The following is a 17,065-nucleotide window of genomic DNA, read 5'->3' as shown; positions in this document are numbered from 1 at the left end:
AATACCAAGAATCCATCGATTATTTTTTCTTTTATTTTCTAAAACCATCGAATTGTTCATGAAGTCATCAAAAAATTTAAATAATCAGCGATGCTCAACAATAACAGAAAAAAATATTTCTCTATTCATCCAATGATGCACTCTAAGATTGAATTGAAATTCAAGAAAACCAAATGCTCATCCATGGAGGTGACGAAGAAGACGAAGATGAATCACAACATTGAAACAAGAGTTTCAGGTTTTTTTTTTTTAATTTCCTTTTATTTTCTATTCTCTTTGGTTTTATTGGTTTATATGTTGGTTTCGATGGTTTCAGTGGGGAAAGCAGGGAATGAGTTTTTTTGCTTCGGATGGAAGAGGAAAAGATAGTTTCAAAGAGTCAAAACCCTGTACTATTTTCAATTACAACCTTTTGTGGAGGATATAAAGTCAAGTTTCTCATTGAATAGTACAGTACTCTATTTGCGTTGATAAACATATATACAGAACCATATACTAAATGAAACTTAGTTAATATGTGAAGGCTATATTCTTGTAACACATTCCACTAGTTGGCAAGCTTGGGCTCTCCTATTGTCCCTCCGGTGACACCATTTGCTGGCCCAACACATGATATCGAGGACTAAATGAATCCGATTCGTTATGTTGGAGTAAAGCCTTCGTAGCAGTGTCTAAGCTCTTGAGTTTTTCTACCAAGAAAGGGCTAAGCAAGTTGCAAGAAACCAACACGTCCAAAGAGCTAACTACACCGCTCTGAACGAGTACGCTCAACGAAGACGAGACGCCTTTGGCGATGAGACTCTTCCGGTCCTTGTCATAATTGTCCATCAGATAGAACAAAAAGTCAAGAAGCGTGTGAGTCATGTCGATGTACCTGGGAATGGAATTGACGATGAGCAGAATCGCGGGCTCAATGTTCATGACGTTATCCGAGTTGGGGTCGAAGAATAGCCAGTCGTAGAACAGGGCTAGTTTTGCACTAGCTCCGACGTAGTTCTTCGTGCACGATTTCAGAAGCCAGCCTATCACTGCCCATCTTGGGGTGATATCGGATTGAATAATTTCATTTGGCGGGTGATGGGCACAACACACAAACCGTACAATATCACTTATTAGTGTCTCTCTCTCTGGCCCGAAAAGAAACTTCTTGGCAAACCATGCTTGGTAGCGCTTTTGGTTTCCGAGCTTCACGTGTACGAGTAAAAATCTAAGCTGGGCCTCCATTTCTGGAGTGATCCGAAGTAAGAAATAGCGACTTGGAGTCTTGGTGCAAAAGAGTTGGGATATGCTGAAAAACTCAGGAACCTTGAAGTCGCTTGGATTAAGTATCATGTCCTTCCATATGGCTCTAAACTCGGGAACGTAAGCCAATTCTTGCAAGACTCGCAAAAGATCTCTACCGATCTTCAAACACAATTGGAATTGCTCCTTCAAGACTCGGCTGCAAAACTCGATCTCTGACCGTCTTAATGCCTCTAATTTGACGTCATTGATTAGCTTGCAATGATCGGCCAACAAGCGAAGGTAAGTGTACAACGCGCTTGTTAATATCTCCGGCTCTGCTTCCAATATACAATCCCATTTTGTAGAGAAGATGTTCAACACTGTAGAGCACAACCAAAGATTTTCATCACTGAAGTCCCCGCCAACAATTTGCCTCAGCAAGTGTGTCAGCAAATCATCAAAACCCACCGCCCAAACATCAACCATTTCATTACAGACCCAAATCAACTGACTTTTCACAGAACTGAAAAGTTTCAAGTACAGCCCTGCAACGACCTCGATGAGCAAACTCACGAAATAGGAATACCCGTCGGTGACAATGCTGTGCAAGTGCTTGATATGGGTTCTTGCTAAATCAGGTTCGCATAGAACCCCATACAGGATTGCTCGGTTGAGCGCCAAGTATTCAACTGGGCTCGGTATAGCTAAAGAGAACGGGGGTCTTAGTTTAGGTTGAAGAAGCTCAAACGAATCTCTCAGAGACATTTCGAGTTGGTTCTCTGCTTCATGCGAGGCAATTAGAATGATCTTTGAAGTCATGTAGAGCTTTTTCCACTTGCAGACTAACGAAACAATTTCAAACACAGAGAGAAAACAAGGATACTTGATTGACCATAGCTAAAGATTCAGCACAACCTGAAACAATTGAATTGAGAAACCATCAGAAGCTACCACGACAACAAAATAATAGGCTTGTAGAGAATTCTAGACTTAAATATAAACATAATGTTCCTCAATATCTAGCATTGCCTTGGAAATCAATATATAAAAAAAAGGAAATTCCTCATAGAGCTGAACATATTCGAAGAGATACGATAAATAACATACAACAGATGGATCAAGATCGATACGAAACCTCAGCCGGATCAAAAAACCCCCAAATATTCCAAAGAAAATGACACGCAAAATCAAAACCCAAACCGTGGAATTAGAGACGTGAAATTCCGATGAAACCAAGACTTATCAGTTCGCAAACCAGATCCACGGAGAAGCTAGCAGAATCAGATCATCGGATTGCCAGATTAAAGAGAAAGCCCTTTGGCTAGGGTTAGGAATTAGGCTTTTGGAAGCTGAGAGGGAAGAGTGATTTTCTAGTGTACGGTTTTCTTATGAGAAATTTCTTTAATCGCGCTTAATAAGCCATTAAATATCAAGATTAGACCATAATGTTTAAAAGTATCTAAATATAGACTTTTGGCCCAAAATCGGACAAAAATACCCCTCTGAATCCTATACATCTCTCACTCTTCATTTTTATCATTTCAATCACACTCAAATCCACTCAAATCCTCTCTACTTAAGCGGGTTTCAAAAGAATCATGGTAAGATTACTAACTTGATCATTTTTACAAAGTTTATGATTGTATATGATAGAATGTAGCAAAAAAATCGATCAGATCTGAAAACAAAGTCCAAAATCTGAGTTTTAACTTGTTTGTACGATGGTATACGATATGGTAGGATGAGATTTAACTTTTTGTACGATGAAATTTAGAAAAAAAAAACTGCTCTCTGTACGATGATGTACGATATAGATGCTAATTTTGCATAGTTTGACTGTTTTTTGCAGTTTTTGTCATGATTAACGGCACTTGGGAGAAGGAAGGACACCAATGGGCTTTCACCAATGTAGAAATGCGTGCATTCGTAGTTCCGAAAGAGGTAACGTACACGGAGGTAGTAGATTTGTTATACGAGAAGTTCGAGTTAGACAGATTCGCGTTCGACTTAAAACTCAAAGTCCCATACACAGTCGATACAATTCTGCTGGGTTCTGCCGTATTGAAGGACAATGGTGATGTTTCGCATTTTATGAAGCACAAATATCGTAATAGATTTCCACTTTGTGTAAGTTTGGTATCGAAACAGGTCATTGCACCTATTGCGTATCGAGGATTATGTAAAGAGAAAGATGTGAAAGTTGGAATGGTGTCTCGCAATGAACCGAAGAATAGATGGAATACTCTTGTTATCGAGGATCGATAAAATGATCCTATAATTGAAAACAAAGACGGTGGCTGTGACGATGACTTGTTTAACGAGTACAAGGGTGCCGAAAACGGTGACGAAGTATACATGCGTGATAGAGATTGTAATCACAACAGTGACGAATATGATGGACACAATGGTGATGAATACGAAGATGTCGAAGGTGATGAAAACGAAGGTGGCGATGGTGATGAAAACGAAGGTGGCGATGGTGATGAAGAGAATAGTGACGGATATGACAGAGATAACAATGGTAGAGGTGAAGAATTTGAAGAATTCGCCAATCCCGAAGAATATGAAGAATTTGTGGAAACGTTTACAGTACCAACGGGTCATTGTGAACCATCGGGTCAATGTCAGCGTGAGCCTCCGATGATCGGATCACCTGTCGTTCCTTATTCATGGAAAGCACCCGAGTTCACCGCCGATGATGTTGTGAAGGAAAACCCGAGTCATTATCCAAGTCATTCTTCTACAGGTAATTTAAGTGGATTCAAATGAGATTCAAGTATAATATGAAATCACCTATTGTTTAACTAACCTTTGAAAGTAATAGGTAGCTCAGAAGAAATATATATTGGGCAACAATTTGAAAACAAGCTTGAACTGAAGAAACATATCCACTTGTACGCGTTGAAAAAGAATTTCGAATTTAGAGTGAAATCTTCTTCGAAAAAGAGATGGTATGTTCTATGCAAAGACGAGATATGCACATGGAGGTTGAGGGGTGTCATGCAGTGGTCTGAGATGTGGGAGATTACGTCGTACGAGGGTAAGCACTCATGTGGGCGTGTTGTTCGAACAGAGGGCCATCGAGGAGCGGCACCATGGGATCGGTCACGTATTTATAGAAAAGTACTCAATTAACTCTATGGCGGAGTATTCGGCGCATAACGTCAGGGAAGAAGTGAAGACAAGATGGGGTGTGAACATATCGTATTTGAAATCTTGGAGATCCAGGGAGAAAACTATTGGGTACGTGCGGGGTACGCCTGAACAATCGTACCAGAAGTTACCGTCTTGGCTGTACATGTTGAAGCAAAAGAATCCTGGGACGTTAACAGACTTTGTGCAAGATGGTGACAAATTCAAGTATGCTTTCTTCTCCATTGGGGCGTGTCGTAGAGGCTTCAAAGCATGTCGGCCGGTCATAGCATTGGATGGTGCATTTCTGAAGACAAAATACGGGGGACAGTTGCTTTGTGCAATTGCAATGGATGCGAATTCACAATTATATCCACTTGCATTTGGAGTTGTAGATAGCGAGTGTCATGCTTCTTGGATTTGGTTTTTGAGAAGATTGCAAGAAGCTATCGGTGAAGACGTACTTAATTTGGCGTTCATATCCGATCGTCACGTTAGCATCATACATGGTGTCGAGGTTGTGTTTCCTGGTATCCCTCACAGAGCATGTTACCATCATTTACAACTGAATGTCCAACACAAGTTCAAGACAGACCATTGTCGCTTTGAACTTTACGATGCAGCTTACGCCTTCAGTAAAACAACATTCGAAGCTAATTTTAGACAGTTGAGACGTACGGATGTCGAGATGGCAAAGTATCTCGAAGAAGTTGGTGTCGATCGGTGGGCCAGAGCTTTCTTTCCTGCAAAACGATAAAAGTCTAGAACTTCTTTTGTACTGAATTTTTAATGTCGTTGATTATATAAATCAAGTATGTTTTATATAGGTACGACCTAATGACGAGCAACAACGCAGAAAACTTCAACAACAAAACAAGGAATGCTAGGACGTTTCCCATTACGACGTTGCTCGAGTTTATTCGATTCACACTCCAAACTTGGTTTTTTGAACGAGAAGAGATAGCGAACAAGTTGAACACAAAATTGACACCAATGTGGCAAAATGATCTCGCACAGCTAAATAATAAGGCACAGTTCGTCAATGCGTACGGGCTTGGTCTATATGAATGTCATGTCAAAGACGCAATAGGTGATTTTGATGTAGACCTTATGGCAAAGACATGCACTTACGGACTACCACAACAATTGAATATCCCGTGCGAGCATTCTATCGCAGCAGCCCAACAATGAAGCGTGGGCGTGTACTCGTTATGCAGTGACTTTTATTTGAAGGAGACGTGGATTGAGATGTACAAGGAAGCCATATATCCGGTTGGCAATGAAGATCAATGGGATGTCCCGGATGAGATAAAAAACATGAAAGTTTCGGAACCCGTTGAAAAGAAGCAAGCCGGTCGACCGAAGAAAAGTAAACAAGGAAGAAGTAGAAGAATTAATCGATACCCATCTCAAGGCGAAAAGATCGTTGTCCAGCGAAAATACGGGAAATGTGGTGGTAGGGGACATAACAGAAAAACATGCACTTGGAGGGATTAAAACTTTAGACTTTGTGTTATTTTTATTTTTAAGTTTAAAACTTTAACGTTTATTTGAGTTACCTGTTTATTTTGGTTAATGGAGTGTCATCCATCTCATGGACTTTTTTTCGATTCAAATCTGTGACAACGACGAAGATCTCAACTCGCTTTTGTCCCAAGACTCGTTTTCGTCCACAAATGTCTCGAGTTCTAAACCCTTTGTGAATGTATGAATTTGTGATGATTTTTTTTTTGTGTGAATCTGTTTCATTGAATACTGATATAGTCTTTATATAGATTATAAAATTACATGTTTATAAGGTACAATAAAAAACATATTCAATCAATAATCAACAAACCATCTCGATAATATGTTTATAAGGTACTATTACATACAAAACCAAAAAGATAAAAAAAAACATCCGAAAATACAAAATCACGGGATAAGGTGGTTGTAGAATAAGTCCACGCACCATTTCTTCCTGAACGTTCTCATATTGACACTTTGAAGACTGTCAAATGATTCGTTCAGTACTATGTGCTCGACATACTTCACTACGAACATCCCGTGATCAATCGATCGCTCTTTCGCTCTTGTTTGGCTTTGGTCGGACCGTCTTCATAGCTCATCCCCGAGACGAGTGTGTACTCGAGGCGTCCAAATCTTACTCGTTTACCTCCGATACCAAAATGTATCTCCCCCCGTACCGTCGCCTCGATCTTCTTCTGAAGGAGAGTATGTACGAGCACCGGTGAGAAACCAAGCTCGCTCTCCGTAAAAAATTGCTCGAACGGAGTCTCGAGGATTCGATCTTTTATCCCGAGCTCATCGAATCTCCTTCGTACCAGCTTCAAGATCCCCGTCCCACCGTACGTGATACGACCCGGGAATGGGACGTTGTATATGTAGTTCAAATTGTCCTAAAAATGACAAAATTAGGTCAGAATCATAATTCATCATATGGCATCGTACAGACTCGTATAGCATCGTATAACAAAAAAATTAATTTTTTTACAACTATCGTACAGCATCGTACCATATCGTATATCATTGTACACCATCGTATGGTATCGTACGGCAATTTTTAAAGCAAAATCTTAAACCCATCGTACACCATCGTATCGCATCGTATAGCATCGTACAGTTCTATGAATTTCATCGTACGACATCGTACAGCATCGTACGACATCGTACGATGCATCAACCTTATCATATACTGGCCCTAATTTCAAACCCTAACATTCTAAATCCGACCCAAATCACCTAAAATCAACTCAAATCAAATAATAACTAAGTCCTAAACCCTATTCTAACTATTTTCAACGAAGTTTAACAAGAAATTTCATGAAAACTTACCTTTTTACTTGGTTTTGAAGCTCGGGATTTCTGTCCGTCACCGCCGCCGGATCTCGACGCATTTCCATCGTCCGCCATCGTCCTCTATCGTACCGACTCGTACAAGATCGTATGCCGTCGTATGCCCTCGTACACGATCGTAGAGTTTTTTTTTTTTTTTTTTTTTTTTGAAGTGAGCGAGTGAGAGAGAGATTTCGGGGGGAATGAGTTCAAATAGAGCATAAGGGTATTTTTGACCGATTATGGTACAAAAGTCCATTTTGGGATATTTTTCAATATTAGGGTCTAAATTAGATATTTAATGGCTTATTAAGCTCACTTAATGAAATTTCTCTTTCTTATTTCTTTCTTTCCTTCTATCTGAACGCTTTTTGCGGTTTCCTCGACCAAAAATGGCCACGTTTGTTTGGCAGTTCACCCAAACTATTTTTGTTTTCATATAGTTGTAGTCTAAATTTTTTTTGCAATTTGTTACCGGTCCATCTCGGCCCGGTAGAGCAGCGACGGCCGCGATAGCGACCACCCCGGGACTCCCCCGACCCATGGCCGACCTCCGGTCTCATGAGCTCGGCCTCCAGCTCTATGGCCGACCCAAGGCCGGCCTCCAGCTCCTTGGCCGACCTCCGACCTCATGAGCTCGGCCTCCAGCTCCATGGCCGACCTCCGGTCTCGTGAGCTCGGCCTCCAGCTCCATGGCCGACCTCCGGTCTCATGAGCTCGGCCCCCAGCTCCTAGGCCGACCTCCGGTCTGACGAGCTCGGCCTCCAGCTCCATGGCCGACCTCCAGTCTCATGAGCTCGGCCTCCAGCTCCATGGCCGACCTCCGGTCTCATGAGCTCGGCCTCCGGTCGCATGAGCTCGACCTCGGCCTCACGAGTTCGACCTCAGCTCGACCTCAGATCGACCTCCACGCCTCAGAGCCGGCCCTCGCTTCCAAGGCCGCCTCAGAGCCGGCCCTCGCCTCCAAGGCCGCCTCAGAGGCGGCCCTCGCCTCCATGGCCGAGTCAGAGCCGTCCCTCGCCAAGGGGTTGTTCGTAACGCCCCTTGGTCGCCTATAAATACAAGGGTCTCTCCCCTAATCCAGGTAATCCATTCTTGAGTACTGAAACGCTGCCGAACTCATACCTCGCTCGTTTCTCTCAAGCCTTGGCCTCTAAACACTTAAACCCTCTACAAACCACCTCAATCCTACTAATGTTGAGCGTCGGAGAGGTAAACAGGGGCAACCCCCCTGTTTTCCCTTTGTAGTTCACGCCTCTTTGCTTGCTTTTCAGGTGCCTGAACGAGATAGACATCACCAACAGCTAAGGGACGACTTGAGATATCAAGTCCACGCTCGAGTAAAGACGAGACCACTTGGTCCGGCCTTGGGTCTAACCGCCTTTGACTCCTAAATCGTTGTCCGAAAAACCGCGACAACATTTAGGCGCTAGAAGGAGGGGACCACCGACCTTAGCGCGCTCTCCCTTCCATTCCACACTATCACTACGCCTACGACTCTCGAGAGATGAGTCACCTTCCCACTGCCTCCGCCGGCACTCGAGCGACGAGTTCGAGGTACGGCCTCCGAAGCCTCGCTCACCGTCTTGAGGGGCAACCTCGTGATAACGAGAGCCGGCCCCAAGACGCGGCGAACGACCCCGAGGCCGAGCTCCGAGAGGACACGGCCCGGCGGCTTGCAGAGCTCCTTGACCGTCCCGGCGTCGACGGCTCGCTCATCGCCAATCTCCTCGGCTACGACGTCGAGGATCGATCCGCCCGAGACGAATCCGACCCCGACTACGTGGGGGAGTCGAGGACCGATGAGGCGACTCCTAGCCTCGCCCAAACGCGGCCCGAGAGGCCCAATGGTGCCTTGGCCGGTCCGTCGCACCCGTCGCGACGACAGGCACGGTCACATTCCCGGGGACTCGCCCCCTCGGTTTCAAGAGGCGGCCGGACACGGCCCCTCGCCGAGGAGAGAGCGACTCTGGGCGATGATGGGGCCGATAGCCGAAGCGCTTGCCGCATGGCCCGACCAAGGGCGAACTCGCCTCGCCACGCATCGAGCGTGGACCTTAGAGAGCGCTTGACGGCGCAGAGAAACTCCCGAGGGGAGGATCTCCGCCAAAGGCTCAACTCTCGAAGGGATGCGCTCCCCGCCGCAACTCTTGGCCAACCTCAGGCCAATATCGTGGACCAAGCGTCCAACGAGCGCCAGCCGCCGACTCCCGTGGCCCGGCGGTCAGCCCGGCTAACGGGCTTGACATGGTCATAATGATTCAGAGCCTCCAAAACCAAATCATCGAGATGAGGGAATTAGGGAGGCAAAGGTCTTACGGGGGGATCGAGGAGTCATACTCTCCCTTCGCCGCTCAGATCCTCGCGCAGCCTTGCGTGGGGAACTTCAAGTTGTCGTCCATCCCTCCCTATGATGGACGGACTGACCCGAACTTCCACATCCAACACTACGAGACGTGGATGACGATGCGGGGATAGACGGACGCCACCCTATGTCAAGCTTTCAGCCTGACCCTCACGGGGTCGGGGTTTGAGTGGTTCCGAAGCCTGAGGCCGGGAAGCATCTCATCTTTCCGGGCTTTACGAGAGGCCTTCCTCGCTCGATTCGCCACCCTTGTTGCACAGAAGAAGTCGAAGACCTACCTCTTGTCTATCCGACAAGGGAGAGACGAGACCTTGAGACAATACCTCGCTCGCTTTACCGAGGAGTCTCACAAGGTCGAAGGGTTCGACGATAAGGACGCCATCACGGCGATCACCGAGGGAGTTCGCACGAGCGACTTCCTCAAGTCCATTGTTGGAAAAGTCCTGCGAGACATGGCGGAGCTAATGTCAAGATCCCGCACCTACATGGGAATCGAGGACTACTTCGACGACCGAGACGGCCTAAGGTCGGGGGGGGCAGAGTGGTCGCCACCGCGACGATCAAGACGAAGATCGTCCCGACCATCGAAAGAGAAGGAGCAAGGGAGGACGGACCCCTAACGGTCACTCCCTCCCTGGGCCTAGACCCCCGCATGTCGATAGCTTCCGAAAGTCTTCGGAATTATTTACCCCTCTGAACACTTCGCGAGAGCGGATCCTAGCCTTGCACTGTGACGAGCTAGGGAGCCCCGCTCCACTCACAAAGGATCCCGCGAAGCGGGATCGAAGCAAGTTTTGCGAGTACCACCAAGACCACGGGCACCTGACGTCCGAGTGTTACCAACTCAAGCGCCAAATCGAAGCCCTCATTCAGGATGGGAAGCTGAAAGAGTACGTCCTTAGAACCAAGGAAATAAATGCCGGAGAAATTCCCGAAATTTCGGCTGGAAATTCCATTTCCATGGGTCAACGGCGAGCGAAAGAGAAATATGTCGTTTCCATGTGTGATGTCGCTAGAATTTCCAAGAAACGACATTTCGTTTCTGTCGTTTAATGCCGGTTGATGTCGTTCCATTTTGTGTATAAAATCATCTTCATTTCCAGGAAATTCGAGGAAATTCGAAGGAAAAGAAAAAAAAAAGACTCGCGGCTGTGGAGGAGAGAACGTGGGTGTCGGAGGAATTCGACGGCGATCGGCGAGTTTCCACCATTTTCGTCACGCTCAAGGTATAAATCAACAATATGTCGACGAATTTCCTCCGATTTGAAGGAATTTCCAAGTTGTTTTGGAAACCCTAGATTCTGAAACTTGCACCTTCAATTTCTTGAGTAATTTGATTTTTTTTCATATAATCCTCTTCATGAAAGTTGTTTGTAATGTGACGATCTATCATATATATTTTTTCCAGATTTTTTGGTGAAATTCCGGCGAACCTTGAAATTTTCCGGCGAAACACCATTTTTTCCGGCGAACCTTGAATTTTCCGGCGACTGAAAAAACCGAAGTTCAAGTTTTATTTATGTTTTTAAGTAAGTTTATGTGTTTAATTTGTATCTTGTATATGCTAGAAATGAAATTATTTAAGACTTAAGTGTATGAATTTATTGATATATTCAAATTGTTACGTTTTGAATTGAAATGAAATTAGTTTGAACTTTGAATAGAAATGTTTGACATGTTGAAATAAATTTGTTGCATGTTTAAATTAGATTATGAATTGAAATTGTTACGTTTTGAATTGAAATTAAATTAGTTTGAACTTTGAATAGAATTTATTGATATCTTGAAATAAATTTGTTGACATGTTTAAATTAGATTATGAATTGAAATTGTTACGTTTTGAATTGAAATGAAAGTAGTTTGACTATAATTTGTTGATATGTTGAAAGAAATTTGTTGACATGGTGAAAGAAATTTGTTGACATATTGAAATGAAAGTAGTTTGATTAGAATTTTTTGACAAGTTGAAATTGGATTGAAATGTTGAATTCAATATGCAGGTATAGCGAAGATGAGCGAGGAAGGAGTTCGTAAGCATTGCACCCCAGGTGCAACAAACTCGTTCCACTTCACGTGCAATGATTGTGGGCACGTTACCAGGGGAGGGGGAATCACACGGATGAAGTTACACTTAAGTGGAAACGATCCGAAGAAAAACGTGAAGGCATGTACGAGTGTTCCTTCACAAGTACGCACGGAGATGTTAGCGTTACAAGAGGCGACGGTCCAAAAGAAGAAAAACAAGGGCGTCCTTCAAGAAACCGTAGACGACCACGTGGCCGGACGCTTCGGTCCGACTCACGTAGAGCTTGACCCCGACCAACAATACGAACGTGATATGATGCAAGCTCTTAAAAGAAGCCGTCAAGAGACAGAGCCAGATGCTTGTAGATCCGGCCCTGGTGGGGGTTCAGGGATTTCACCACCACCTCATTTTCGGCCAGATAGTGGACGACAACCTACGATCCCGGAAATCACGAATCCTAAATTAAAAGAGCGTCTAGGAACAGCTGTTAGCAGCTACGTCATCCACGAGAACATCCCAGCCGCCAAAGTGAAGTCGCCGCATTTTCGACACATGATCAATGAAGCTGTGGCAGTTGGTAAGTCTCGTGTATTTGAATTTTTGAACTACCGGTTTTAATTTGACAAGTATTGTGGTGTCTAACTGTACTATCATTTCAAACTTTACAGGTCCATGTATTCCGCTTTCGACTCCGTATGAGATTTATAACACGTACTTGAAAGCAGAGGTTGCATCCGTCAAGAAGTACATCGATCAGCAACGGGAAGTGTGGAAGGAATATGGTTGCACCATAATGTCGGACGGATGGACGGGACCTATGGTGTACTCGGCGGGTAAGACTGTTTTTTTGAAGTCAGTTGATGCGTCAGATGAGATCAAGAACTATTTGTACATCTATAAGATTCTGTCGCCCATTGTGAAAGAAGTCGGTGAACACAATGTTGTTCAGATTATCACTGATAATGGTTCGGCTTACAAGAAAGCCGGATTGAAACTCGCTCGTCGATATAATCTGTACTGGACTCCGTGCGCCGCACATTGTATTGACTTGATGCTAGAGGACGTTGGAAAACGAGCGACTGTCGCCGATGTTGTTAAGAATTGTAGAGACATCACGAAGTTCATCTACAATCACGAGATTGTCCTCTCGAAGATGCGAGAAGAAGGACAAGGAGAGCTAATCCGTCCCGGTCCAACGAGATTCGCCACGAACTACTTGGCCCTAACGAGTCTCAAGAGCAGTCGATCGAGGTTGAAAAAGATGTTCACGTCGGATTGGTGGGACCGATGTTCCTTACGTCAAACTGCACCTGGGCAGTTTGTGGAGTCAAAAGTATTGGACAGTAACTTTTGGCTCCATATTGATAGCGTGTGCAAGGTGTTCGAACCTATGTACTCTGCTCTGCGTCTCGTTGATACAGAAGTTGTTCCCACGATGGGCTTGCTGTACCACGTCTTCGATTTAATGAAAAAGAAGTTGGAAAGCATCCCAAACAAGCAATGGGTGGTTGACATTGCGGTTCAGAGATGGAATAGACAACTTGACCATCCGTTGCACCAAGCAGGTATTACTCATTTCACTTACTCTTTGTGAACATCGTTGTATAATTTTTAATTTTTATCTGTGATTTATCTTGCAGCTCACTACCTAAATCCAAAATTCCAATACAATCCGGAGATCGCCAAGGCACCCGAACATCTTACGGCGGTTACATAAGTGTTTGAGCGGCTATTCCCCAACGATGACTGCGGCGACATCGGGAATGAGCTTATAAAATTCCGCGACGCGAAAGGCATGTTCGGTAATAAATCCGCAGTAGCGGGAAGGACGAAGATGGCTTCCGATAAGAACTATTTCTAATTCCCGATGTTCATATCATAATGTCATATTTACGGAGTTTCTTCATTTTGTTAGGAGAATGGTGGGCGATGTTTGGAATTCAAACCCCCACGTTGAGAAAGTTGGCGATGAGAATCCTTTCTCAGACCGCATCATCATCGGCGTGCGAGCGAAATTGGAGCACGTTTGCACTTGTCTACACTAAGCAGCGAAACCGACTGGCGTATAAGCGACTTGAGGAACTCGTCTTTTGTAGCTACAATATGAAGCTCCAATTACGAGATATCCAAAACGACGCCGTCGAGAGGAAGGATCCGTTGGATATGATCCAAAGATCAATGGAGATAATGGGCGACAATGTCGACGATGATGAACTCCTACAATGGATCCGTCCAGTTCACCTCGATGATGAACACCGGAACCCCGATCCAAACGTCGCCTCACAGGCCCGGGCGGAAGGTGTTAATGTCGACACTGTCTTGAGCGAAGACGTCAGTCATACTTCGCATGGATCATCAGACGATGGACGTGGTCCTAACGACGGTGACGATGGTGGAGACGGTGGTGACTTTGGCCGTTATCCAGCTAGTCAAGACGTTGGTGGTGGTGGTGGTGGTGGTGGTGGTAGTGGTGGTGGTGGTGGTAGCCAACATTACGAGCCGTGGACTATGGAGCAAGGTTATCAACCCACGCAAGATTCTGATCACGGGTCACGACGTCAAAGATCTGACAGGTTAGTGTATTCGCATTTATTCATGTCGGAGTTCACAAACAATGTACGTATGATGAATATGGAAAGTAATATATTACATGCTTAACAGACCCGGAGAGTACTTTGACTTTGAGACCGGATCGTATTACGGTGGAGGAACACAGAGAGCGCCTACGCATTACATGTCTTCTGGTAGTGAATACGGCGGTGACTTCCAGCAAGGATAAGGAGCGTACATGTCATCTGGCAGTGAATACGGCGTCGATCACTTGATGTCTCAGTTCGACACAATGTCATTCACTACGTCAGACACACAGAGTGACGGTTCGTATACTTGTCCTTCCTACCGTTATCCTAATCCGATAGGAGTGCCACAGCCACAGGTGAATTCGCAAGGACGTGGACGTCGTATGTACGGTGTACGCGTAGATCGGTTCGGTGCCGAGCACATCATAGCATGTGCACCGGGATGCCCACTGATAAGTACAGCTGTGGGGTACGATCAAGCCGACTACGACAGACATGTTCAAAACTTCCAACGATCGTACCAGGGAAATTTCACTTGGTCTCAGTATTGCGAGCTTCAAGAAAACCAACCGAGTTTTATCCAACTGGGACGTCCATCGGGATTCTATTGATACATTTTTTTTAATATTGTAACTATATGGTTGTGAAACATATTTATTTCATGAACAAATGGAACATTTATGCTAGATATGTATGATTTGAAGTGTTTTAAATTTGAACTACATTTAAAAATATATATATTTATGTGTTTGTTTCGCCACATTATTTCCGTTCGGTTTTCCGTCGGCACGTCGGTTTTCCATGAAAATCGGCATTTGAAAACGGCATTTTACTTGCCCATTTCCACAATTTTTCCGTTGGAAATTCCATCGGCATGACGACTTTCCGTAAATCAGGAGGCTCGAAACGGCAACGAAAACGGCATTTTTTTCCTTGCTTAGAACAATCGGGACGGCCGCGGCACACGGAGGGCGCCCGCGGCAAGAAAAAAAAAGGTCCGACGACGGTGACCGTCACGGACGAGCGGCAATTGAAGAACCGGAGAGCTCGCAACTGCACATTGTGGGCTCGATCATGGGCGGTCCGGAGTTCGGAGACTCGGTCACGCAAAGGAAGAAGTACGTGCGTAAAGTTTCCCAAGGGAAAATAACGCACTACATCAACCACACATACGAGGCTCCTCCTCCGACCCTATTCGAGTCCATTTTCTTCACCGGCCAAGAGGCGGTGCGGGTCCTCCACCCGCACAACGACGCGATAGTCGTCTCGGCCCCGGTCGCCAACAACCTCGTCCGGAGGATCCTCATCGACAACGGGAGCTCCGCCGATATAATTTTCAAGTCGGCACTGGACAGGATGAAGCTATCCGGAATGAGACCGACCCCGATTTCGACCCCACTCTTCGGCTTCTCAGGGGAGAGAGTCATGACAGAGGGAACCATCGACCTCCCGGTCACCTTCGGAACGCCGGGGGGGGCTCGAGGTCACTCGCATCGTATCCTTCCTAGTTGTGGACCAGCCCTCGGCGTACAACATCATCATCGGCCGCCCGACTCTCAACCGGTAGAAGGCCATAACGTCCACCTATCACCTGATGATGAAGTTCCCGACTGAGAAGGGGATTTCCATCATGTTGGGAGACCAGTCGATGGCGAGAATGTGCTACATCCAAGGCGTGGACGGGAAAGGGAAGGCAAAGATGGTGAGCACCATCCTCTAGCTCGGTCAAGCTGCGGAAGCTGGTACTACAGTAGAAGCCCGCTCCCGTTCTCGTCATTTCATTTTATTTTCGGTTTAAAGACAACTTTAAATTTCAATAAGGCCAATGGCCTGAGAATGTAATTTTTAACTATTTCGACATGGTAATTAGATTACATTTCGCCTCGAAGCCTTTATCTTGTTGCATTATAATTTCTAGTCTCCTCTACGAGTACACAAGAAACTCGGGGGCTAATGGGAAACAATGCTCAACGAAACTAAAACTCACTCGCTCAAAAAAAAAAAAACAACAAACAAAAACAAAAGTGTAGCAAAGTCTCAAGGGGCCGATGGTCAGGCCGGAGGTCCCAAAGAGAAACACACCCTATACATGTCTCCTCGAGTAGAGTCCACTCCTCGAGTCGAGTTCCGAGTCCGCGAGTCGACTGACACTCCTCGCGCCGACTCTACGTATCTCCTCGAGTTGAGTCCACTCCTCGAGCTGAGTTCCGAGTCCACGAGTCGACAAGCTACTCCTCGTGCCGACTCTACGTTTCTCCTCGAGTCGAGTTCACTCCTCGAGTCGAGTACCGAGTCGACTGACACTCCTCGCGCCGACTCTACGTATCTCCTCGAGTTGAGTCCATTCCTCGAGTTGACTGACACTCCTCGCGCCGACTCTACGTATCTCCTCGAGAATTGAGTCCCGAGTCCATGAGTCGACTAATAAGTCCTCGTGCCGACTCTACACACAGCCCTCGAGTCGACCTTACGTGTAACTCCTCGAGTCGAGTCTATTCCTCAAGTTGAGTCCCAAAACCCACTAATCAACTTGAAAGTCCCCGTGTCAAAAATCTACAACTTCCTGAGTCACCAGTCAACGATAGACTCACAAGATTCAATGATAAATCTAAGTGCTCTCACACAAGCAACAAAAATCGCCCCTAGACGGTAAACCAAAATTCACTCCACGACGCTCTCGTGAGAGAAAGAATGGTCAATTGAGTCCCCAAGCGTGACGCGCGCGCCATGATGTTGCGTTCACAAGGGCACAAGACTCGACCCAAGAGACTAAACCCGAAAACGCGACCAGTGCACTAAGGTGCCACACTCGCCGGGGGATCAAGTCTACACCTAACTCCGCCTATCACACGACACGCGCACCCAAGGGTGCCACGCTCGCGAGGTGGAATGGCCACACAAATG

At 45.6% G+C, this 17,065-nt stretch overlaps 2 protein-coding genes across 2 annotated transcripts; one reads left to right on the top strand and one right to left on the bottom strand.

Moving 5' to 3' along the window:
- Positions 1-366: 366 nt before the first annotated feature.
- On the bottom strand, positions 367-2,595 carry EMB2739 (embryo defective 2739). The gene is made up of 2 exons (XM_089629816.1): positions 2,332-2,595; positions 367-2,139 (listed from the first exon to the last, which is right to left on the bottom strand). Exon 2 carries the CDS (start codon positions 2,041-2,043, stop codon positions 571-573), a length of 1,473 nt encoding a protein of 490 aa, XP_089485942.1. The 5' UTR covers positions 2,044-2,139; positions 2,332-2,595; the 3' UTR covers positions 367-570.
- An 8,972-nt stretch (positions 2,596-11,567) lies between these two features.
- LOC149380821 (uncharacterized) lies at positions 11,568-13,048 on the top strand. Its single transcript, XM_089601213.1, has 3 exons — positions 11,568-12,159; positions 12,251-12,960; positions 13,004-13,048. The coding sequence occupies exons 1-3, from the start codon at positions 11,568-11,570 to the stop codon at positions 13,046-13,048; spliced, it is 1,347 nt and encodes a 448-aa protein (XP_089457339.1).
- The last annotated feature ends 4,017 nt before the right edge of the window (positions 13,049-17,065 follow it).

Source organism: Urtica dioica, chromosome 11, assembly GCF_054948205.1.
Source record: "Urtica dioica subsp. dioica isolate 48M chromosome 11, U.dioica_male_clone48M_v1_H2, whole genome shotgun sequence".
NCBI lineage: Eukaryota > Viridiplantae > Streptophyta > Magnoliopsida > Rosales > Urticaceae > Urtica > Urtica dioica.
This window is presented reverse-complemented; position numbering and strand designations above follow the sequence as displayed.

Bases quoted from the DNA above. Each gene is read 5' to 3' on its own strand.
- EMB2739 (XM_089629816.1), bottom strand. From the start codon at position 2,043: ATGACTTCAAAGATCATTCTAATTGCCTCGCATGAAGCAGAGAACCAA.
- LOC149380821 (XM_089601213.1), top strand. From the start codon at position 11,568: ATGAGCGAGGAAGGAGTTCGTAAGCATTGCACCCCAGGTGCAACAAAC. The intron at 12,160-12,250 runs GTAAGTCTCGTG...CAAACTTTACAG, and splicing joins CAATGAAGCTGTGGCAGTTG to GTCCATGTATTCCGCTTTCG. The intron at 12,961-13,003 runs GTGTTCGAACCT...TCGTTGATACAG, and splicing joins ATATTGATAGCGTGTGCAAG to AAGTTGTTCCCACGATGGGC.